Source organism: Telmatherina bonti, assembly GCF_933228915.1.
Source record: "Telmatherina bonti genome assembly, chromosome: 15".
Lineage (NCBI taxonomy): Eukaryota > Metazoa > Chordata > Actinopteri > Atheriniformes > Telmatherinidae > Telmatherina > Telmatherina bonti.
This window is the reverse complement of record NC_136613.1, coordinates 10612964-10637812: the sequence shown is the minus strand read 5'-3', so window position 1 is coordinate 10637812 and position 24849 is coordinate 10612964. Positions and strand designations below refer to the sequence as shown.

At 38.7% G+C, this 24849-nt stretch overlaps 1 protein-coding gene across 2 annotated transcripts in view; it reads right to left on the bottom strand.

Moving 5' to 3' along the window:
- LOC306766404 (radixin) overlaps window positions 1-24849 on the bottom strand; it is a 48143-nt gene that overhangs the window by 7652 nt on the left and 15642 nt on the right. For both annotated transcript variants that reach the window (XM_079254156.1, XM_079254157.1), the window contains exons 3-8: window positions 11112-11195; window positions 5087-5182; window positions 4223-4345; window positions 1103-1254; window positions 785-868; window positions 186-332 (exon numbers count right to left, since the gene is read on the bottom strand). In XM_079254156.1, the coding sequence (XP_079110282.1) occupies window positions 186-332; window positions 785-868; window positions 1103-1254; window positions 4223-4345; window positions 5087-5182; window positions 11112-11195 (686 nt within the window). The remainder of the gene's footprint in view (window positions 1-185; window positions 333-784; window positions 869-1102; window positions 1255-4222; window positions 4346-5086; window positions 5183-11111; window positions 11196-24849) is intronic.

Genomic DNA, 24849 nt, shown 5'->3' with positions numbered 1-24849 from the left:
CTTTACTCCACGAAAACAAAGCGACATCTACTGTGACTTCTCAAGAACAGTCAGCATGTCTGATTTTTTAATCGTCGTTATGAAAACTGATTTCTGTTCAGGCTTGTACTTTCACAGAAAACCACTGAACTAGACTAACTAGATCACATTGTGTGTGTGTGTGTGAGAGAGAGAGGAGTGGTTACTTGTCTTCGTGCTCATAAATGTTGAGCCCCAAGGCGTCGACCCCCAACCACAGCTCCGTGCCCTTCTTGTTTTTAATTTCGAAGTAGTTGACTCCGTACATCTCCAGGTCCTGAGCAATCTTCAGATACTCCATCATAGCATCCTCCCTTCGCACAAACACAAACAATGAAAACCAGGCTCAAGCCTCAGTGTCCCTGCAGGGATTCTGCAGAAGTAAAACACTAATTTGATGCAAACTTTTGAGATGTCACTCAGCCGGTGCAGCACATGAAGGCAATTCTTTGGTTTAAAGCAAAACAAACTGCTGTTTGGCATCAGAAGTTGGTGGTATGTGAAGTTACATGTGGCAGTAATGAACAGAATAATGTTCGCTACGCAGAAGCAAATACCAGCCGCTGCTTTAACGGCGTAATGGAGAAAAAACCAAGACGTCCTGAAGAAATTCTTCGACTTGGTGTGTTGGTCATGTTTACAGCGGGTTGGTAACAAACAAACTGTCATTATGAGCAACACATTGAGTTAGAGGAATTTTTTTTTTTTGGCAAAATTGATCATTTTTTTAAGTTTTCTGCCTGCATAAACATTTCCACGCATGTACCTGAGCATGCTTCTGTGCTCCTCATGCCAGGTTTGTATTCTGTCCTCCCACTGCTCCTTTGTCAGCTTGTGCTGCTCCAGGACTCTGCCGTAGAGAAATGCAGGATGTCACTGAGTCACGCATGTAACTTAAAAAAAAAAAAAAAAAAAAATCTCCTGGTTCCAAGTTAACATGGGAATATGTAGAACCAAGTTGGACAAAACAGAATAATCTTGAACACCATGCTAATAGTGGACCAACAAGAGAGGACATGATTAAATTTGAGTGATTCAGAAATGATTTTCACAACGATCAATCATAAATAAGTTTGTGATCTACCTCTGCGGTAGAAGGCGGTCTGCTGCCAGGTATCCAGGCTTGTGGACGTCTTTGTTGTAATCTCCATATTTGGCCTGGACGGCGTAGGATGCCAGCAGGACGGCGGTCTCTGGGGGACAGTAGTTCTCGTCATTCAGGATGGCCTCCTTCACCTGCAAGAAACGATGAAGATTATCAAGCTCACGTCACCTTCCATCATTCCCATAACAGCACCACGGAATAAATCCCGTCACAGCTGAAGTTTGCGCTGATGATGCTTCTGAAAGGATCGTTTTACTAAACTAACTTTAAATGACGAATATACAAATTATTTTTATTATGATCTTAAAATATTTGGTTAAGAAAATAAAATGAAATTCTTGCTGTGAGGTGACGGCAATCCCCACCACAGAGCACAAAAACATCTGACATGAAATTTGCATTTACTGAGATTTTTTTTTTTTTTTATATTTTTTAAAAAAGAATTTTAAAAAATCTGTTTACGCGCCTTTTGCAAAAAGCTCAACCATTCCTTCCATTTACAGTAACTTTTTCTTGAACGACTTGGAGAGCTGTTTGTTTCATCCCTGCCATTAAAGTGGACACGGTGCTCCACCGTGAGCTCCAGCTTTCCAAATAATTCCAATCAAGGAAAAATATTTATTTTGTACCTGCATTGCACCTCTAATTCTGGTCCACCTGCTCACTGACCTTGTGACCTTGCAACGGATCCGCTGGCCTGGAATCCAAAACAAGGATGTCCAGGCTTAGTTAGCTGCACGAAAGGCAAGCCAGGATGACCGTGCACTGATTCATTAAGCCAGGTAAAAACTATTGTGGATAAACGCACCTTAACGGCTTTCTTATTAGACCCCTGTGATCTATCACAGAATCGCTGATCTACCATGGCAACGAGAGTGATGTGCGTCTCCGTCAGAGCAGGAAGCATCCCCCAAAACCCTACGAAGAATCCAACGACCCAATAAAAAGAAAGGGAACACCGATGTGCCATGGTTTTAAAACAAAGAGCGAAAGCTTAGCGAAGTATTGCCGACCAACGGAATGTGCAAGTTTGGCTCAAACACACACGCTCTACTGCGCTGAAACCATCACAATAAGAATATACAAAGTTATTTAACAATGCTGAAAACGTAACTGGAATCCAGTAATAAATCTGTTAAAGTTGTAGGTAAAACTGGTGCAGATGTGTGTGAAATGGTATAAATGTTGCCTGTGTCTGGCTACCACCACGTCTTTATCTCCTTCTGTGGACACAGAAGACTCTGACCTGCAGTCCTGTGAAATCCTCTTTAATGTTGCAGAGAGATTACAACCTACAGGTTAAAGCGTTCACAGTCGTAGTAGCATGCTCGTTGCTTTGTGTTTCTCTAACGTCTGCCGCACTGGACTGCAACTACATTTTATTTAACCTCTGTTTTACCAGACAAAACATAAAGAAATTCTTATTTATAGTGTTGATCTGTTGACCATGTCTTGCACATAAATGTCAATAAATCATCAAACTAAAGTCCCACTCAGGTGTCCCTTCAGGGGAAATTTTGTGAATAAAAAGATCCTATCGCAGCATTAATTGTTCAGGTGAACACGACTCTTTTGGTATTGACTAATAATGGATACCGTATGACTTGCATTCGCTGGTTTATCAGTCGACATTTTATCGTTTTAGATGGTCTGCAAAGCTGACTGGATTTGTTGTGGCGAAGTGGTCCGGCTCAGTCCAGGACTCCAGAAAGAGTCCATCCTCTCCTACCCCAAGATGAACCCCACAACCTGTATTAATAATCATTTTTAACAACTTGGTCAGGAATGTTCCTCTGTGTATGAGGTTGTAATGATGACTTTTTGTGTTCACAGGTGAATTCTCTGCTGTATCGCTGGTTGACAGACGGTGCATGCCTGCCAACCGCTCTCCTGCCAACGTTTGCTGACCCTCAGAAAGCACACGATGTCCATGTCAGCAGGACAAAGGCATGGACAGAAACGACCTTTGACCTACTGATGGCAAGCTATAAATATCTTGACCACTTAAAGGTCAGACCAGACAGGACATGGTAATGTGACCATTACTTTGAGTCATATGCATGCTTTCAATTTAAGTTCCAGGTTCAGTTTAAATGGATAATCATGTATTCAGTCCTGCAGGGATGAACTGCATCCATTCTATCTCTAAAACTGGAGGTCGCAAAATACTTAGAGAGGATCAACATACTGTGAAGGACAGCCACCCTCTTAAAACAGTGGTTGTTTTCAAGTTTTTCAAAAAACACTAAAGATTGATTCCATGTAGAAATCTAGTTTGTATCTTTACAAAAACTTTGAAAAAAACCAACAACACATGACTGAAAAGGTTTGGGAACGACTGTAAGCTTCTAACACATCACTGATTTATTCATATTTAGTAAAGGAACATCATGTTCCTCTTTGTGTATCACATGGGATGAGCATTTTAGATGGGGTCCATTGGAAGGTTTAAATTGTCTAATGATTGCAAATCATCTTAAGTTATTATTACTATTACAGACCACAAGAGTTTAAATGATGACAGTGGTTCTAGTTTAATGAGATAACTGTGTAGTTAGCATTGGAATAAATATTACTTTCCATTTGGGGTAACTGATAACTTCTGCAAGTGATGAAATTTAATAAAATCCTAGAATAAATCCTGGTCTGTAGCCTGCTAGCTCCACAAGACATATTCCACTTTCCCTTATCCTACTTTTGTGCAACTGGATGAGAAGTTGAGCCAGGATGACCAACATGTTCCAGCTTCCTCCCTTATCTTGGTTTTAGCAACAAACACTGTTATATTTTATGGAGTAAAAGCGCCTCCACTCGCGCATTTTGCCTGCTTCTCTTCAGTATGTAGTCCTCTATATTTGATCAATCAATTTAGAAATCAGAGTTTTAACTTTTTTTCATGTTTTATGCCCCTCCCACTATTATTCTGTCGCTCCTTGCTTCCTTCAGTCTTTACAATGACTGAGGCAGCTGCAGAGTTGGGAAATCAGTGGGTTGAAATTAGTTGGAATCACCCTTTAAAATCAGAAACATTCCTCGTTTTCACATCATGTTATGTGGCTTCATGGTTGACCTAAACTGTAGCAAAGAGGCACTCGGTACCTGCAGGAAGAAGAGTTTCTGCGTGATCTCCTGGATGAGCTCCTCAGAAACATCCTCTGGGAAGAACTTTGCTCTGAACTTGAACTGAAGAGGATTTTCCTTCTTCACATCCTGCTGGGTCACCTGGAGGGACACTCACATTTCACCCACATTCATTTTCTTTCACCCATCACACTCTGCTCTTTAACTCTTTGGTCTTTAACTCTGTGTAAGTAATGTTTCTGTCTTGAAAACTTTTAGCAACTGTGTTGACTTTCTGAACAAACAGCTTGAATTTACATCACTTTCAGACACTTTGGATAAAAGAAAACAAGAGTTAATTCAACATGCAAGTTTACTTCAAGGCTGTAAAACATGATGAAATAACTTCTAAAAGCACGGCAGGGCGGCTGTTTCCTGTTTACAGGCTGTCCTTAAAGTGGAATAAACTAAATACATGTGTGATAGATGTGAGTACCAGTAGATTTAATATTTAGTAGGGCTGTAACGATTCGATTCGATTCCGATTTTTTTGGGTGCCAATTCGATTTAAATTGCGATTCTCAAAATTCTTTGATATTGCTGATTTTTGTTGATTAAAAGCCCCCAAAAATTTATAAAACCTTTTTTTTTGCTAGTAATTTTTCTTGATTTCAGTTAGGAAAAAACAACACAGTAGCCAGACCATCATTCTGCTACTAGAATGCCCAAGAAGACAAGTAAAAAGATCAATAAAACCAATAAAAATGACAAAAATCTATAGTAGATTAATTTCATTTCATTGAAAAAAAATTGATTTTAAAATTGTGAAACAAAAAAATCCTGATTTTTTATCCGGTTTTCCCACCCCTAATATTTAGGGCGGTTATGTGGGTGTTTTCTTACCTTTTTGTTGAGCTTCAGCCACGTTACGTAGCCTTTGCTGTCTGTGTATTGTAGACCAAAGAACCAGACCTCCCTGAGACCCACCGTCTTCACCACCTGAAACCAAAAACACACTTTTTTGCTCTTTCCAGTTTGCAGTTACTTGCACTGTTTGAAACTGTTCGCAAATTTACATTGCAAGCTTTGCTTATTGCTTGTTTTAAATAAGTGGATGTAAATTCAGTCGACAGACAAAAAGAAGTGCATGTTTTTACACATTTCTTAACAACAGACAGTTTTCCATAAGAAGGAACTTTACAACAGTGAACAGCAGTGACCAATCAGATCATTTGAATCCTTTCCATGGACAAGTTTTCCTCCACACAAGAACAGCTGCTGCATACCCCAAACCCCACCCAGTAGGAATGTGGACACCAACATGCTAATGTCATTAATGCAGATTATTTGACAAAATTCATACCATGGAATTAACTCAGTCTCAGGGTTAGATTCAAACAAACACCTTAAATTATTTGCTCATCAAATAATCACAAGTAATTACCCATAATGCCTCCATAAAATACTGTTTTAGTGGTAGCTGTGCAAGCGATTACATTTGCAGGAACGCACACATCCATTCCTACACACTCAGTGGGAATGCAGCATGAGTCATTGAAATGGTGAGCCCACCATGCTGATTTAGAGGAACAGCTTCAGAATGTGGACAAACGATGGAGAAAAAGGGCAAAAGACACACACAAAAAAAGGAGGAAACATAAAAGAAAATTAAACCAAGCTGCCTGGATCTCTACACACCATTTGCTTTTGTACTGGATAAAATAAAAAACCAACACACTCATCAAAGCGTTGGTGTTCAGAGGCAGGCTTTGTGTGGCTAAAGCTGCTTTTCTATATCATTACGGTTTCCCCCTCCTTTTAAGTGCATGTTTGAGTGAGCTTATGACTGCTTGAATGTAGCTCTGCTGTTTTTTTAATCACTGAAATCCTTTCTTCATTCATGTTAATCTGGACCAGCTAAGGACTGTTTTCTGCAGGTTACATCATCTCAGGCTCCTTTTGTTGTTCAACCTTGTTGCGTTTCGGTTAAATGACTGTCTTTAGACTACAGAGGATGTGCAGCAGCTGATCAGTTTCCTTCTGATGTGTTTAAGCATTGTTTAATCTGTCAGAACAACATGAAGGCTTGTGCTGATGACAGAGAATCACCACATCTCCTCTATGAATTCTTGGCTGACTATACACACACACACACACACACACACACACACACACAACCACCTGGTCACTTTATAAACAAGTCTGCCTTGCTAATACAGAGTTGGGCCCCTTTTTGCTCTCAGAACTGTCTTATTTCTTCAACAAGGTGATGGAAACATTCCTGAGAGATTTTGGTCATATTGACATGATAGCATCACAGTTGTTCCAGATCTGTTCGACAACAGCCCGAAGGGGCACCGTTGGAGTGAGATGTGGTGACTGTGGAGGCCAATGGAGGGCAGTGAACTAGTCATGTTCAAGAAAGGAATTAGAAATTATGTGAATTTTGTGACATCATCACGGCTGTGATGATGCGTATTTCGTCCTGATTCAATTCAATTCAGATTTTTTTGGGGTGCTGATTCGATTTAAATTGAAATTCTCACAATTCTTCAATATTGCTGATTTTTGTAAACGAAAAACAAACAAAAAAAAAAAGTACAAAACTTTTATTATCTGTCATTTTTCTTGATTTCAATTAGGAAAAAAAATACAGTAGCCAAATCATCATTCTGCTGCTATAATGCCCAAGAAGACAAGTAAAAAGATCGATAAAAACAATAAAAATGACTAAAATTTTTATAATGGATTATTGGTTTTTTTTGTTTTTTTGTTTTTTTTAAAATTTAAAATATTGATTTTAAATTTGTGGAGCAAAAATTCCAGATACTCTTTTCCTTTTTTTTTTAATTCGATTTTCCCACCCCCATGGATCAACCTGCTGGAAGCATCGAAAAGAAGATGCTACACTGTGCTCATAAAGGAATGAACATTGTTAGCAAGAATCCAAACCTTTGACACAAGGGCATAAAGTAAAATTAATTTATTCATAAAGCACCTATCAAGATAAAAAAAAAAATCAAAGTGCTTAATCACAAAAGAACACAAGAAACAGGAAAACTAAGCACAAGAAAGTTTGAAAAGATGGTTTTTAGCTGCTTTAAAAAGAAAAGGATTCCTTAAGGGGGAATATGAAAGACTGTAGTAATACGCCCAGCTTTAGTTTCTAAGTGTTCGCTGCACAACTAGCACACCCCGATCACATGACCTCAGACACCTGCTGAGGACAAATAGCTGCAGAGTTCCTTGATATAAGTTCATTCTGGACCATATTATGCCCATTATTTGTTAAAAATATTAAAATGAACTGTGATGGACTGAGTTAACAACATGACAGTACTTAGACAATCCTGTTAGGAGTCTTGCAACAGTGTTCTGTACAGCTGACGACGATCCAGGGAATTTTTACTCAGACAAACAAACAACGTGCAGAAATTCCGGCATGATTAAATAAAAGCATGTAGGATCGTTTACAATGGAAATGGTCCTTCATGTTTTTATTTAATGGGCTCTTGCTTCCATCTTGTTGAAGCCAAATTCTGGCCCGACCATCTGGATGAGGTCGCTGAAATAAAGACTCATCAGACCAGGCAACATCTTTCAGACCTGCTATTGTCCAGCTTTTATGAGTCTGTGCAAACTGCAGCTTCAGTTTTTAGCTGACAAGAGTGTCACCTGGTGTGGCTTTTCAGCTGCTGTAGCCAGAGCTAAGTTGTTGCAAATGTGATACTTTCTTATTTCTTTATGTGGATTCTCATGTGGAGAAAAGCTTTGGTTCAGTTTGTTTCTTCTGGCTGCATGTGTTTCATGTTTGTTTCAAAACGTGTCAGGGTGACTCGACTACTATAACTATTTCTGAAAGAAGAAACTGAGATATTTAAAGAAAGAAGACAAAATGAATTCCCCTAAATTAATCTCTCTATTGTTTCATGGAAGTGTTTTACTGATTTCACTCATTTTTTTTTTTAAAAGCAATTCAACTGAAAGACAGCTGGAGCTAAAAAAGAAAATCCAGGCCAAGAGGTCAGTGTGTGTCCCTGTTGTAGAAGAATTCGAGTCATTCTGTGTTTTAAAGGGGATTATTAACTCTGATTTTACGCCACTCTCAGTGTGTCTATGTGCCAAGGTGATGAGAAGACTTAATGGATCTTATTCCAGTACAATGTTCAGTTGTACTACCAAATATTTCCACTGGAGCTTGGTCTGCGCTTGTGCTCTCACAAACATACAGTTCTGGTTCTGGCACCAGCTCTATTCTCAAGTCTCAGAATAATTGTGCTCTCTGGCAAACTGGGCCACGCTACACCAGTATAATCAGAACTAGGGTTGGGTGATATGATGATATACATCATTTGGACGATAGAAAATGTCTATTATTTCATATGTGGCTCTATTGTTTACACCACGATAAGCTGCTTCACTGCAGTATTTTACGTCAAGATGCACTTTACTGTATGCACGCCGCAATATATAAACAAATATGGAGAAAGATGGAAGCAGACGTGTTTCAGAGCAGGATAATTCACTAAAAGATGACCAGCCAACCAAAACTGATGAGCTTGTTCCTAAAAGAGAGGAAATTCTTGTTGCATGGATGTGGTTTGGATATAAAAAGACCGACGTGGAACCGACAACAGACTAGCTCACAGTCCCAACAACAGACTCCGACACAACTAACTCATTTTATCACCTGCACAAGAATCAGGAAAAAGAATACAGAAAAAAAATTAGAGTCAACGAGCAAAAGCCACAAAAGCAGCATCAAGTGGAGGTGAAAGCTCATAATAAACTCCAGACCAAACACTGCAACAGGTATTTACCCGTGAAACGCCATACGGCCATAGTTCCCCCAGATGGAAGGAGATCACTGCTGCCGTTAGGAAGCACATCTGACACATAACTGATGACTGACATAAATTTACACAAACAGTTTTATATCGTTATGTATATATTGTTGCGGGGATATAAATGAGCTATATGGGGATATGAGATTTTGGTCATATCGCCCAGCCCTGAGCAGAATAAAGTGGCGGGACTTTACTCCGTGGAAGTTAATGTCAACTGCAGAGAGATTTTGTCTTGAACGTTGATGATTAATTTGTAAGGCTCAATTATAATCTGCAGTTCAAAATAATCAATAATCTATATCTTGGTGACTGAGTGGATTTTATGAGATGTTCGGAGGCTGTGATTGGTCGGCTTCTTCAGTTGAAGCTGCTGGTGGTTATAGCTGGGAAGATGAACATGTAACACTGCGTCAAGCTCACTTGGCTTTTTCTTTCCTTTCTGAAGCTTATTAATTATTGAATCAGGTATTCCTTGTTTTAATCTTCTATATTTTTTGCGTCATCAGGTCGTATAAATAGATGAGTCTTGGTTGTTCACACGGAGTGGAAACGGGTGGCGTATACAGCGGCATTCACTTTGGCAACTGTTTCAGAAGGAGTGGTTTCAGACCCCAGAAACACCAGTTCTGGGTGGACAAAATGTCCAAACAATAAACAGCTATCTGATAAAATAAACAACATGAATTTACACATACTCTTTACTATTTAAAACTTGAAACTAGCAAAAAAAAAAAAAAAAAAAATCCTTATTTTGGTGGATATGCCATAGGACTGTGACGACGCGCTTTTGTCCTGATTCAATTCGATTCAGATTTTTTTGGGTGCCGATTAGATTTAAATTGCGATTCTCACAATTCTTTGATATTGCTGATTTTTGTAAATTAAAAACAAAACAAATGCATAAAACTTTTTTTTTGCTCCTCATTTTTCTTGATTTCAATTAGGAAAAAAAACAACACAATAGGCCAGACCATCATTCTGCTGCTATGATGCCCAAGAAGAAAGTAAAAATATCAATAAAAACAATGAAAATGACAAAAATTTTATAGTGGATTATTCTGTATTAATTTGAGAAAAAAAAAATTGATTTTCTGTTTAAAAAAAATAAAACTTTTTTTTTTTTTTTTTTTTTTTCCAATTGTGAAGCAAAAAAAATCCTGATTTTCAATTTGATTTTCCCACCCCTAATATGCAACACATGTCCAACATGCAGGAATTATTGAGCTGCTAAAGCATTACATGGGTGTGTTGGTTTTGGTTTTGTTTTAATTTTGTGCAACAATGGTTTCATTGACAAGTTTACACACATTTTGTTCAAACAGTTTGTTGTTTGTGGTTTCATGTAATTATTGTGTTAAAGTACAAGACAAATTCACTGATTAGTCTCTGAATACAACCCAATACTTCCTGCGTTTGCCCGTGAATACAGTGCAGAAAGAAAGACGCACAAAAATATTGCACGAACACCAACACTGAACTTCACTTTTACACACCAGCAGTTTATGAATTACTTTGCAAAACAGAGAAGAAACAAAGAGACAAGAAGAAAAAGCAGAAAACAAAGATTGCTCTCTTGTATTGTCTTCCTTCCTCTACATCACTGAAACCTCAACAACCCTGAACAGTCTGACATGAAACAACTGTGAAAGCTGCCCTTTTACTTCCCAGACAGTCTGCGGACACGCACACACACACACACACACACACACACGCACAGACACGCACATACACACACGAACAATCAAACCAACACTTCCACCCATCCGCTGTCTCCCATAAGCTCCACTTTTAGACAAAGAAGGCTTTGTCATCTCTGCATAGAACCATACCAACCCAAAGACCAGCTAAGCACCCACTGACACACACACACACACACACACACACACACACATACATAAACCATCATCATCATCATCACTTAACTTGTAACAGATAAATAATCTGATTCTTCAAGCAGATCACGGACTTCGATAACCTGCCTGTAGGAGGATCTGCTGATCCTCATCACCATGGTTCCTAAATCAGTTGTATGAAGGGGGGGGGGTGGGGGGCAAAGAACCATGTATGCATGTGCTTCTTACCTGGTCAAAGAGCTGCTTGCCTGTTGTGTTCGGCTGGATGGCAAACTCCAGCTCAGCGTCCATGGTGGTGACGCGCACATTTATCTGCAAAGAAAGGAAAAAGACTCGCTGAATGGATCCGTCCAGCTCACATTTCATGCTCACATAGATGATGCTAATAAAACATAAAATACAATCAAGGAGTTTACACGTGAATCATTGTGCTTACTCTGTCATTGATGACAGTCTGGGGAGATTATTCGCCTCAGATGATTGACATGATGGTGACCATCATCATAATCTACAAACTGATACTGAAAGACTTTATTTTTCATATCCTCCTACTTCAATGTGGCATATTTTCCACAAATCTAAAATATTTGACTAAATTAGACTTCTGCTCGACAACGTTTAGGCATGCAGGCCCAGGTCTTGACCGCTCAGATGTGAGAGCTAACATGTGGAATAAACGCCACAAGGCTTCAAGTTTGCTGCTCTGCTCAAGTAAAATAAGAGAAAAGTGGGTTAAAAGCAAATAAACTAACCCAAAACACCACTGACTGAACAAAGGAAATAAGTAGGCCAGATGTTATCTTCTGGAACTGCAGTGGTAAATAATCTGAAAGTGCTTGAGAACGTCAAAAACAAAAAGAAAACACATAAGCAACAGAATGGGAAAGCAGTGACCCTGTGGTGACACTTTGTGCCATTTTTATGTGTGTGTGCTACCGTCAGTCTTCTATTAATATTCTTAAGGCACACATATATGGCACCGCATGTTGACATCATCTTTGCCTTCAAGCTGCAGAGAAACGTTACTCCTCTGCGAAGTCTAATGAAGGCAAATCCAGGGGAAAAGTTCATTTCCTGATACCTGCTGTTGTTTTTCCACCACTGTCAGCAACTAAAACTCAAACATGAGTCTCTGGGATGCAGTCAGTTAGGTTATGTGAATTATATAGCACTTATGTTGTTGTTGAATTGTGCTATAGAAATAAACTTACCTTGCCCAGTGTTAAGCTGCTTTAACACTTTAATGTGACACTTAGTTTTATTTGCTCTTAAGTTATTTCACTATTTAAGCTTTTTAACTTCACTGCTTCATGTTGAGACATTAAAATAATTTTTTACTTAGAAATAATCACCTTGTTTATAATTATTTCTGGGTCCTGACTCTCGCACACTTGCTTACACTGCATAACATTATTCTTTTTCTCTTTTCCATGGACAGTAACACATGATGCGGTTCCATGGTGCTGCAGTATGCAAACCCATCTCTGCAGTGAAAGCAACCAGCAGTGTCCTCAAATAACCCAGGCACAGAGCAGGAGACCCAAACAGACACAGCAGAGATGAGAAAAAAAGGCAACAATGCTACAGTAAAAACTATCCAGCCTAAGGCATAAAACTGCTGCATCAGTAAGGGTGTGTGTGTGTGTGTGTGTGTGTGTGTGTGTGTGTGTGTGTGTGTGTGTGTGTGTGTGTGTGTGTGTGTGTGTGTGTGTGTGTGTGTGTGTGTGTCTCAGATTGTTTTTCTGTATTTATAAGATCCAAAAACAATACAGCCGTCTGAGGATCTAAATCATGAGTGTTTCCTGGTTTAAAACTGCAGTTTTGGGGTTGGGGATCAGAATTAAGTTATGTGTTAGAGGTATTAGCAGTCAGTTAAGATGATAAAAGTAAATATATAGAGCAAGCTATTATCTTCAATTCCAAGTCCTCACAAAGACAGTGAGACAAATGTAGGTTTTTGAGAAAGAGTCAAAGAGACAGACGGATGATGCCTACGGTGAACTGACTGCATCAATCATAAGAAACCTGCAGTCAGAGGACAACTGTCAGACAGCTCAAGTGACCTGAAAACATACAAACACGCATGCACGCACGCACACACACAAAACACAAGCAAAACGGTCCTGCAGACAAAAGCAAAGACACTCTGCCCTCAACCATGCATTCTGTCGCGCACAAACGCTGAGAATGTCACAAATTTATTAATTTTATGTCCATTAATCTCCAGGAATTCTCATCTATATTTATTTTTAGACTCATAAATCCACGCAGCTCTTATAGACATACTGATAGCTGTCACTAGTCATCTTAACGTGATCACACCCACTTCTGATGCTTCGTTGATGTACTTTGCTTTAATAAATTTCCAGAAAGGGAGAAAAATATTTCTGAAGCACAACTATTTAAATTTACAGGCATTTGTCCAGAAGATGTGCGGTGTTTCTGGAGCAGTTCTTGGGAAAGTATAGAAGCGCAGACATATGTTGGTGGCAGCAGTGATGCATCTGTGTTTATGTGTGTGTTGCACTAAGACAGCTGTCTGTGTTTGTGTATGGCAGTGCAGCCATATGGCTGCTTTACTTTACGTCTAGAAAATGTGTTTTTATTTTTCTGTTAACTTCATGGTCTGTCATGCGTTTCAGTCTGGCTGATAAGGTCTCTATGGCAACGTCCTTGTGACTGATTTTAATGTAATTTTCTAAAAAGCCGTGTGGGCGTCCTAATGAGGGATTTTAACACTTGACAGGACGGCCTCAAGAGGATTTCCCCCTCTTGCCGTTTGATGCAAGCTTAACAGGTCAACAGGCAGACAACAACAAAACGAGAACAAATCAGGACAGAAATAGCACTTTACTCCAAGTTTAGCTATCCCAAGACTACATCAAGTGGCTTCACCAGCAGACGAAGGGCAGAAAAAACACCAGCAGCAGCATTAATCTGTGCTTTATACGACAAGCTGCACACATTAACCTTCAGGAAACGACGAAGGCATTTCAGTTACCTGATAATGTTAGGTGCAGTGATATTTTCACGAAACCGCAAAGTCGCCAAAACAGTGGTGTTTCTTTGTTGCATCCTGGTTCACAGCTAATACTTTGTGTTTACTACTGGGATAAATGCAGTTACAGCTTGATACCAAAGCATCGTCTGTGGCTTCGGCTCCACAAAGCACGCTGCTCAACATTTAGACAGCGGTTATCTGAGCAACCTGGCCTATTAGGATATTTAACGGTTGACGGGAAAAGGTAATCTAATCACTTCTCAGCCTTTCTCCCATTTTGGTTGTAAGAAAAGCCTCGTGCTGGTAAGAAAATGTGATCTTTCTGCACTCATTTTTTGTTTTTAGCCTTTCACATTCTGTCCACAACATTATTACAGGCTATGTTGATGGGGTTTTTTTTTTTGGGACCAATCAGTTTGCTCGTCTTAATGCAACAACAAACAACTGACTGAAATTAGGCTTGAAGGCAACATATGAATAAAAAGAATGTTCAAAAAGCAGTAAGGTTTGAGAAAAATAATAAAATATAACAAAGCTGATCTGAAAAGTTTCCCTTTTTTGTTTTATTTGTCAGCCAAGCAAAATAAATAAATAAAAATCATTCATTCATTTTCTTAACCGCTTGTTCCTGTTAAGGGTCGTAGGGAAGCTGGAGTCCTGGACCGACCACCAGTCCATCACATGGCCCACACAGAGAGACAAACTACTATTCATGCTCACTCTCACTCCTGGGGACAACTTCGAGTAACCAATTAATGTCCATGCATGTCTTTGGGTGGTGGGAGGAAGCCGGAGAGGGTCCACACATACATGAGGAGAACATGCAAACTCCACAAAGAAAGGCCACTGTACTCCAGTACTCCACTGTACACCCAGGCTCAAACCAGTGCTCTTCTTGCTGTGGGGCCACAGTGCTAACCACTACGCCAAACAAAACAATCTGCTGAATCTATCTAGATGTGTTGAGGATTTAGGCAGAAGTTAGAAATCTATGTTAAAGTTGAGCTAAAAGCTCCACTGTAGGAATTCACTGGTGTATGTGGTTAACTGGTTTCATTTCTGACTGCAAAATAAAGTCACATTCAGATTGCTGAAAGCTCAAAAGTTCAACAAAACAAACAAACAAAAAAAAAAAAAACTTTTATGATTGTGATTACTGTTTAATTAGCTCTTATTAAGCACACAAAGCCATGCAATACTCCAGATGGTTTTATTAAAAGACTCATTTATTAAAATAACCTCCTGTAAATGTCAAATAGAGTCTGTGTTGCTTCTGTACAAGTCTGTTTGCATATTCATGTCTGTATGTGTGAGACTGCTGAAGATAAAAGACAAAAATTCAGAAAATGAGCTAAACCGTGTTCTTGCTGATAACTATAAATACGTTAACAGATAAAGGAGGCGGCCCGAAGCTGTTCACTCAGCTGAATAGTTATTACAGATAAACAGCCAAGGTTGTGCAACTTACAAGCACACATGTAAAAAAGTTGCAGTGGAAATTAGATTAGCACAGCTCTGTAACAGTCTGCTTTTATTTCTTTCATTTGTAAATCAGTACTTCCACCAGCCGTACAACATGCATCTTAATGGGAAAACACTGATGGTATTCTGGAATCCCTGAAGCTGTCCAAGGTTTGTAGGTTAAAATCAGACATGTTTTGCCAGACCAACAATAAAAACTACTGGGCTTTGCGAGGTCTCCAAACAACACAAGCCCATAATGGTGGTTTCCAGAACCTGGTAGAATCAGACCGGGCTTAAAACGTTTTCCTTCGTGGCTTCCATTAAAACCCTAAGCCTTGCAGGCAGTAAAGAGAAAATAATAAGCAAAAGGAATATCATTTAGTTTCTTACAGGATAATCCTTCATATATAATGGACTTAGAATTTTTTTGTAGACCTAAAACTCAGCTATGCAGTAAAAAAAAAAAAAAAAAAAAAAAGAACTGTTAGTTTCTGCTGTACGAGCATCGGGGCCATAATCCCCCTTATATCACCATCTCTTCAAGCACTTTTCATATCTCAGTAAAGTTGTTGCCATAACAAAATGGTTAGGTTAAACATACAGGCAAGGTTGGCTTTCTCTCGCAGCAGCATGAACTTTTTAGTCTTAAGTATCAGAATTTGTGCTTGTACAAAGCAGCTACTGGGGAAAAATGAGGGTTCCGACACTGGTCCTGAATCAGCAGCCACGTGTTTATCATGGTGGACATCCTTGCTCATTAAATCAGGAAAGGGTGATGGTCTCATTAATTCAGAAAATAAGGAGGAATTTATTTTTATTTAGGGGGAAAAAAACAAAGTTAATTGTAAATGAGTTGTTCTGCTCCTCATCCTCTGCTGGGTGTGTTAAGACCGATCAAGACATGTGTAATTTGCAGCACATGTTTGAGTTGTGTACAGTAGACCATGGAGGGACCAGGTGAACCCTTGTAGACCCATGTGGATGACAGAGTTCATGTTACACACTTCTAAAGCAGAAGTTGATGCAGAAACAGAATTTCCCTAAAGAAAGAAGCTGCAAATGTTTCCAGGCAAGAATCAGGGTGTCCAATTCAGACATGAAGCTAAACACTCCACTTCCATCACACTAATGAAAAGAATTAAAATTGCTACATTTACGTGTTTTAATTCCTCTTTAATTCTGAATAAAAGTTCATTTCGCTTTAAACTGATGAAAAACAACCATGTAAACACTTAATTCCTAATACAAATTTCTATTCGGAATTAAACTTAATCCCGATATAAGTGGCTGGTTTATTCAAATTTTGATTCGGAACTATTCAATTCCTCTGTCATGTAAACCTTAATTCGGCTCTAAGTTAATTCCGGTCGTTCTGCGCATGCTCGTTACCTTGTCCTCTCCTGATGAACCGCGTTGTTTTGCCTTCTGTGTTTGGTGGTCTATCTTTCTTCTCCTTCTCAGTTGTTAAAAAAAGTGAAGTAGTATACTTGTGTTGAGCTGCTACTTCAAAATTATAATGAAAATAGCGGAGAAACTGGTACTTATTATGTAGTTTTTACAAGTTACGACTGAAAAGACGAGAAGCAGGGAGCCAACTTCGTTTATTTCCGGTATACGTCACACGTCACGTGAACCCTCTGTCCAATCAGAACCCTTCCCAACCCGCCGCTCTGAAGAAGAATTAAGTGAGGACGTGTTAATGTAAACTTCCATTCGGAATTATTTTCATGTAAACTCGTACGAAAACGCGTTCATTTCTAAATATTTAATTCCGAATTATTAATTCTGAATTAGAAAATATTATGTAAACGTAGCCAATGTCAGAAAAGAGCTCAAGAGGTGGTTTCCCATTTAGGGCTATTACTACCTTTTACATACATGCAAAAAACCTACTTGTTCCTACAACAAAGACAGAATGAGAACCAGTGATTTTATTTGATAAATAAACAATCAACAACACTGACTCATTCAATAACGGCAAAGTACTCGTGTTCCGTCCAGAGGAGAGCAGAGATGTGCTGAATAAACTGTTACTCCTGCGTATTACTAGTGCTCTGTTACAATGACACACACCTACAATCTGCTTCAAGGGAAAGCTGTTTTCCTGCTCTGGTTTACGGTTGTTATGAAGTCAAATCAAACCACAACAAATAAAGAGATGATGCAGGATGTTTTCCTGGACCACTTTATGCTCATCTATAGGTGGCACACACACCCACAGAAAAACAGTAAAATGTGCTTGTTTGTCATTTGACACCTCTGTCTTCTGAGCATGCCAACAGGATTGCCCATCCTTCCTGTGAATTTACATATTCATTAAGTGTCAGGATGTTGTGCGTTTCGGCCACAACCATGAGGAGAAAAAGAAGAAACAAAACGTATTCTTGTTGCACACCCAGATACTGATTAGGGTTCTGCTTGGTGAAATTGTGGCCATTTAACTTGTCACAGAAGACGAAGGCTGTAGTCCGTAAGCGGCTTTGCTCGCAGGCATCCTCCAGTTCCTCCGTGTTATTCATAACAAGTAGTGACAGCTAAATAGTAGGCTAGTGTGTACAGGCAGAGTCCACCCACGCAACACAGCCCACCTGTTGGCTGTGTTTGCAAGTGTGTGAGACTCAGACAGCCATAATTAAAAGCTGTTGGAAGTTAAGCTGGTTAATAAAGGCTTTAAAAGGCATCCAGGGCTACTTTGCCTGGTTTGTGCTCTATTTTTCCTTTCCACTCTTCTACTTAACATTTCCACCTCAAAGCACTTTGTTTCTTCACCTCCTCATCTCTCCACCTCGTATCTTTTCCACTCGTGTGTTTGCACTCCTCTACAGATTCACTCTGCAAAGCCTCATTTCCACTCCTCTCTGGCTTTTTCTCTGTATTAATCATTCATGTTTTAAGCTTTCTTATTCTGCTGTTTGCAGTTTCCAAGTCAACAGTGGGTATCAGGCATGTTTGAAAGGGTCATCCATCGGGCCAAGTCCCTAGCTGGCCCTGGAACTAATGCTTTTCAAAGAAGTCGAATTGCACTGATGTGTAGGCTGATTTGGATTGGAGGAGGTAGCAAGGCAGCAAGCTTTGTCTTCAGCTGCGGAGAAAAGAAATCTCCAAGCAATGCAGGTTTTTTTTTTCATTATAGTAAACACAACAAAACTTCTTTTTACTACATCCTACAATGAAAACATTATTTTGTCAGTTTCTGCAGAAAAAGAATACAAAACCTGAAGATAGTCATTTTAAAATACTGTGATGTGAGTTACTGGTATTGGCAGCAATTCATGGTTATGTTATAATTAATTCTTCCTTGTTGATGCTCAGCTTGCTGCATCTTCAACGCTTGTGATGCATAAAACCATAAAACCATGTCTGGGGGGATGACAGATGTGAGAGATGAGTTCTACTTTCACCAGAAATAGGGATGCAATACCAAGCGTGTGTACTCGTACTTGGTATTATTAAAAGTGTACCAATACCACAACCAATACCTGATACTACACTAGTCTAGCTATCGCAGAGGTCTTTGATGACATGTTTTAAAAGAAATAAATGTCTTGAATGTTAAAATGTGACATTTTTTGTTACACTAAAAGCGAGATCTGTTTCAAAACCGCACATTTATAGTTGTATTTCGGTAAAATGTGGCAAATCCAAATAAAACTTGTTGAAATCGTTAGATCTGTCATGTTATTATATTTGTATTGGTGAGGTAACTTCAGAAAGGATGGGTCATTTATTACAACCTAATGACATCTTACACAGTTATAACAGCAATAATAAACAGTCACAATAATTCTCACATAAACAGATTTGGTATCGGCAGATATTCATATTTCAGATATCAGTATCAGATCGGGACTCCCAAAAGTAGATCGGTGCATCCCTAACCAGAAAAAGCGGTGTTGGGTTCATGAAAATAATTATTTTGTATTTTTGTTGAGGAGGAAAAAATGCCATAAAAGTACTTGCTGAAACTGAATGTAGAAGGAAGAAGACGCGCTCTTACACCTGTTCAGTTTGCTCAAATTGCTAATCTGCCAATCGAATGGCAGCAGCAATGCATTTAGACATGTAGACATGGTCAAAACAACTTCATGAGCATCACAGAGAGGAAGAAAGGGGATTTAAGCGACTTTAAATATGGCATGGTTGTTGTTTGTCTGTGTATGTCTGAAGCTGCTGATTTACAGGGATTTTAACACCAAACAGAAAGTACCCACTTGCCTGTTGATGTCAGAGGAGAACGGTCAGACTTGTTCAAGATGCTAAGGTTACAGGAGATGAAATAACAACTTGTTCCAACAAACATATGCAGGACACCATCTCTGAACGCTCAACACATCACACCTTGAAGCAGATGGGCTACAGTAGCACACCGGGTGTTACTCCATCTAACAGCAGGAAACTGAGGCTACAAGTCACACAGACGTCGCTAAACTGGACAAAAGACGATGGAAATCCATTGCCTGGTCTGATGAGTCTCCATTTCAGTCCACATTCAGGTGATCAGATCCTGCCTTGTATCAATGCTTCAGGCTGCTGGTGGAATAATGAAGGATATTTTCCTGGCACATGTTGGACTCCTTAATACAAATTGAGCATCATTTCAACACCGCAGCCTGTCTGAGTATTGTTGCTGACCATGTCCATCCCTTTATGAACACAGCGTAGCATCTTCTGATGGGTACTTCCAGAAGGATAATGCACCATGTTACAAAGCCCACATCATCTCTCCCTGGTGGCTTGAACATAAAAAATGAGCTCACTGTACTCCACAGTCACCAGACCAGTCCAGCAGAGCAGCTTTGGGATGTGGTGGAAAGGGAGATTTTCATCATGATGTGCAGCAACCGTGTGATGCTTCATGTCAGTATGGAGCAAAATCTCAGAGGGATGTTTCCACCAACATATTAAATTTACAACATCAAGAATGAGGGTTAATTCTGAAGACAAAAAAAAAGGGTCAAACGTTTTACTTGTGAGGTGGAACTAATCAAACAAAACTATTTTAAAGAAAGTTTCAAACTCCCGTAAGATACATCGGTTCCTTCCAGAAAAAAAAGGTAATAACCACAATAAACATCCTTTAAGAAGTTTCTGCAAAAATGTGGGAGTTTTAAACAAATTCCATCTCTTAGGTTAAAAAAAAAAAAAAAAAAAAAAAAAGTAGATTGAAAGCAAATGACTTTTACAGCTGCCCATGTAACCAAGGTCAAGAAATATAATTAGAAACAATGATGCTCAGGCACTGAAACAATTGAGCTCCAGAAAAGGCTGATGGTTTGGAATATCTTTAAAAGTTCAAACTTAAGTTATAAAAATTATTTAATCAGACCAAATGGGTAAAAAAAAAAAAATAAAATAAAATCAGCCATCACTATAAATAAATCAAGTATAGTGAGTTATCACAGTCTGAACATGTGGTCATAAGGCAGGGCAATATGACGATATATATGCTTTGGAGGATAGAAAATGTTAATCGTTTCATATGAGGCTCTTTCGTTTACGTCACGATAAGGTGCTTTACTGCAGTATTTTACATCAAGATGCGCTTCATGGCATCCATGCTGCCATATAAACACGGTAGCAGACGTGTTTCAGAGCAGATAATTCACTAAAAGATGACCAGCCAACCAAAACCGATGAGCTTGTTCCTAAAAGAGAGGAAATTCTTGTCGCATGGATGCGGTTTGGATATTAAAAGACCGACGTGGAACCGACAACAGACTAGCTCACAGTCCCAACAACAGACTTCAACACAACTAACTTATTTTATCACCTGCACAGGAATCAGGATAAAGAATACAGAATAAAGAATAGAGTCAACAAGCAAAAGCTGCCAAAGCGGCGTCAAGTGGAGGCGAAAGCTCATAATGAACTCCAGATGTAAACGCTGCAACAGGTATTTACCCATGAAACATCACACAGCCATTGTTCCCGCAGATGGAAGGAGATCACTGCTGCTGTTACCAAGCACATCTAACACATAACTGATGACTCATAAATTTACACAAACAATTTTATATCGTTATGAGGTTATGACATTTTGGTCATCATAACGTGGATGATGAACGTTAGTGACGATATGCTTTCATCCCGATTTGATTCGATTCCAATTATTTGGGTGCCGATTTGTTTTAAATTGCAATTCTCAGAATTCTTTGATATTGCTGATTTTTGTAGATCAAAAACAAACAAAAAAAGGCACAAAACGTATTTGCTTGTTTTTTTTCTCTTGATTTCAATTAGGAGAAAACAATACAGTAGCCAGATCATCCTTCTGATGCTATAATGTCCAAGAAAACAAGTGAAAAGATCAATAAAAAAATTAAAATGACAAAGCATTTTTATCACAGATTATTTTTATTCATTTAAAAAAAAAAAAAAGATTTTAAAATTGCGAAGCAAAAGATCCCGACATTCGATTTTTTCGATTCGATATTTCCCATCCCTAATAAACGTGGTGCTATGCAGTTGTTTAACATCTCATTCTGCAGTCATCAATCTTAGTCTACAAAGAAAACTTCTTGTTTTGGTTTCTGAGAATCACATTCAGGTTTGTTGACTTGATATTTACCCGTTGAGCCAATCTCACAACTGAAGTGTTTCATATAAAGGTTTCATTACACTGTTAGTGCTGCAAGCTAACCAGTCAAACCCAAGTTTATGTTTGTATAAGTCTTGTGTTATGATACTTCAGCAAATGGATGTTTAAAACATCCCAGTAAAACAAAAGCAGCTGATGAGAGAGGAGATAGGCGAAGCCCTGAACTTCACACCCTCCCTCTAATTAGATTTAGTGACTTGGATAATTCCCATTATGTAAATGAAAATGGGCCTCTGAAATATTTAACACCTCCAGCAAGGCTTGCTGCCCCCTTTCCTCCCGCCTCTTCCAGCCCCTGACCCTCAGGGACATGCTTGCCAGGGGGGGCAGCATGTGCATAACGGAACAATAAATCAATAATGCACGATGTTCCACCTCATCTCACACCCTACATTAAAAAGGGCCTGATGTGCGCTCAGTCACACAAACACACACTCAACAAAACCAAAACAAAACTAAAAACATAATCTTCCTCAAGCAGTTTGAAACTAAATTACTCCAGTTCCTTTATGTCAATTCACAAAAAATTAATTTGCAAGCTTGATGGAGAATCAACACCTAGATGCACCCCCACAGCACAGAACAGGAAATCAATACAACCTTTAAAGGGATCTTCAAGAACCTTTAACCCTCCAGGGTGTGTGTTCACAGACAAGGACTACATGTTTGTTTGTGGGCAGTCTTTTGTTTGCACATCTCTTTGTCTCCTTTATTCCCAAAACTTTCAAAAACCCTCAAAATGTTCCAACAATTTTACTCTGAGATTGATAGATTTAGTTTTGTCCTGAGCAGCAGGGAAATAAAAACTGCTACTGTATTTTCCAGGGGTGGGAAGTCAAATGAAAAAAGATTAAATATCGTAATTTTTTTGCTTGACAATTTTAAATTTGGTTGTTGTTTTTTTTTCAAATAAATACAAATAATCCATTAATTTTAATCCATAAATTTTGGTCATTTTTATTTTTTTTATTAATCTTTTTTCTTGTCTTCTTGGGAATTATAGCAGCAGAATGCTGCTCTGGCTACTGTGTTGTTTTTTTCTAATCAAAATCAAGAAAAATGACAAGCAAAAAAGGTTTTGTACATTTTTTTTTTGTTTTTGGTCCACAAAAACTGCAATATCTAAGAATCGTGAGACTTGAGAATTAAATTGAATCGGCACTCAAATAAATTGGAATCAAATCCAAACAAAAGCATATTGTCCTCGCCTTGGTATTTTATGTTATTTATTTGGACTGATGAATAAAGATTTGGTGCTATTCAGCCAAAGGGAACCTTCTGATTCAAGGCTGTTTTGCACTGTTTACCTGTAATTTCTGCACATTCATAAAATAAGTAAGATACTATTTTTATTTACATTAAAACAATCAAAAGATGCAGAATGTCATCTCAACTTAAAAAAAAAAGTGTGTTTGACCCTGGCAGCCACATTTGTCAATCAATCAAAGATCCTTGTTTCACACATATAAAAAGGACAATAAAAACATGTTCTACAACATTCATACAACAACTTACTAAAGCTCAGTATTATTTCAGTTTAATGGAATTGACAACAACTCTGGAATTATTCATCTTAATATTTAAGATCCAAGAAAATATTTTTCTGTAGATGGAGTCACTTTTCATGATACCTTGTTCATGTCACATAGTTATTTAGATCACTGCTGTGACAGCACAGGAATGCATCTGTATGAGGAAGGGATACAATTTCATGATGTAGGTTCCTATTTATTGGATTAAATCACCTCTTCTCTGAATAACCCCCACTCTCTGGTTAACCTACTTCCATGGAAACCTCTCTGTGGAACCCCCAGTTTGAGTAGCATGAAAGAGGCGAGTACAGCGGTGATCTATAGTCTGTTAGAGGTGTACATATCCACACAAAAACACCATTAAAACACCGCTTTGGGGAAGGTTAAGATCCAGAGAAAATTCCCTGTTAATGGGTTGCCTCAGGCTAAGATCCTTGTAGCTCATCTTGCCCTTTAGGACGCCAGCAGACCATGTCTTCATAGCTCAATAACATTGATGGTCTTTACAGCTCTTTTGGGCTACAAACTGTTGATGCATTATCCCGTTTTGTTGCTCTTTATTAGCTACAAGCTAATGGAGCAACGCGGGCTTGGTTGTTAAATGATTCTGGGACGTACCCGCAGGGGCAACTCAGCTTTGGCTTTTCATGTAATATTAAAAAGGTAAAAACAGCTTAAGATGAAGTAGTGAAAGGGCTGATGAATTTACTATCCATGGCTTACTGTCAAAGCGCAGACTAATGTAACTGGAGCGGGGCTTCCCCTCGAGGGTGGCTTGGGTGTCGTTTTTCGGGCCTGGATACGAACAAAGTGCCTGTCATTCAGTCCTCTCCCAAATCCTCTTTTATTCCTTTGTGTCATTTTGTTTTACTTCCCTTTGGTGTTTGGATAATCTGAGCTTTTGTTCATCGCTGCAACTTTCTCTTTTATGCTACATTTGTCTATTTTCTGTCCACAAAGCTTTGAAACTTTTCAAAATTCAGCACCTTTACTGAATGCTTCCCATAAACAGTGGAAGTGACTACTTAACACTTAATCTATCATTTAGCAGGACAGAAATGTACTTTTGAATCCAAATATGCAAGGATAAAAAAACAAGGAGCCGTGCATTATACATTTTTTATGCATGACGTGGAGTTTCGAAAAACACGCAGCATTAAAACCGTGTAGTACACAGATCCAAGTAAACAGTAAACATTTTATAACAAATGTTTATTTCTTTTTTACAAAACTTGCTAAATATATGAAAGTATAGGAACTATGTTATGTTGGCCTCAATGTACTTTTTATGCAAAATAACCGTTGTCATGATACAGCGCGTTTCATTCACCAACGGATCTAAATCAGTTGATTAATGGGTTGTTTTACAGG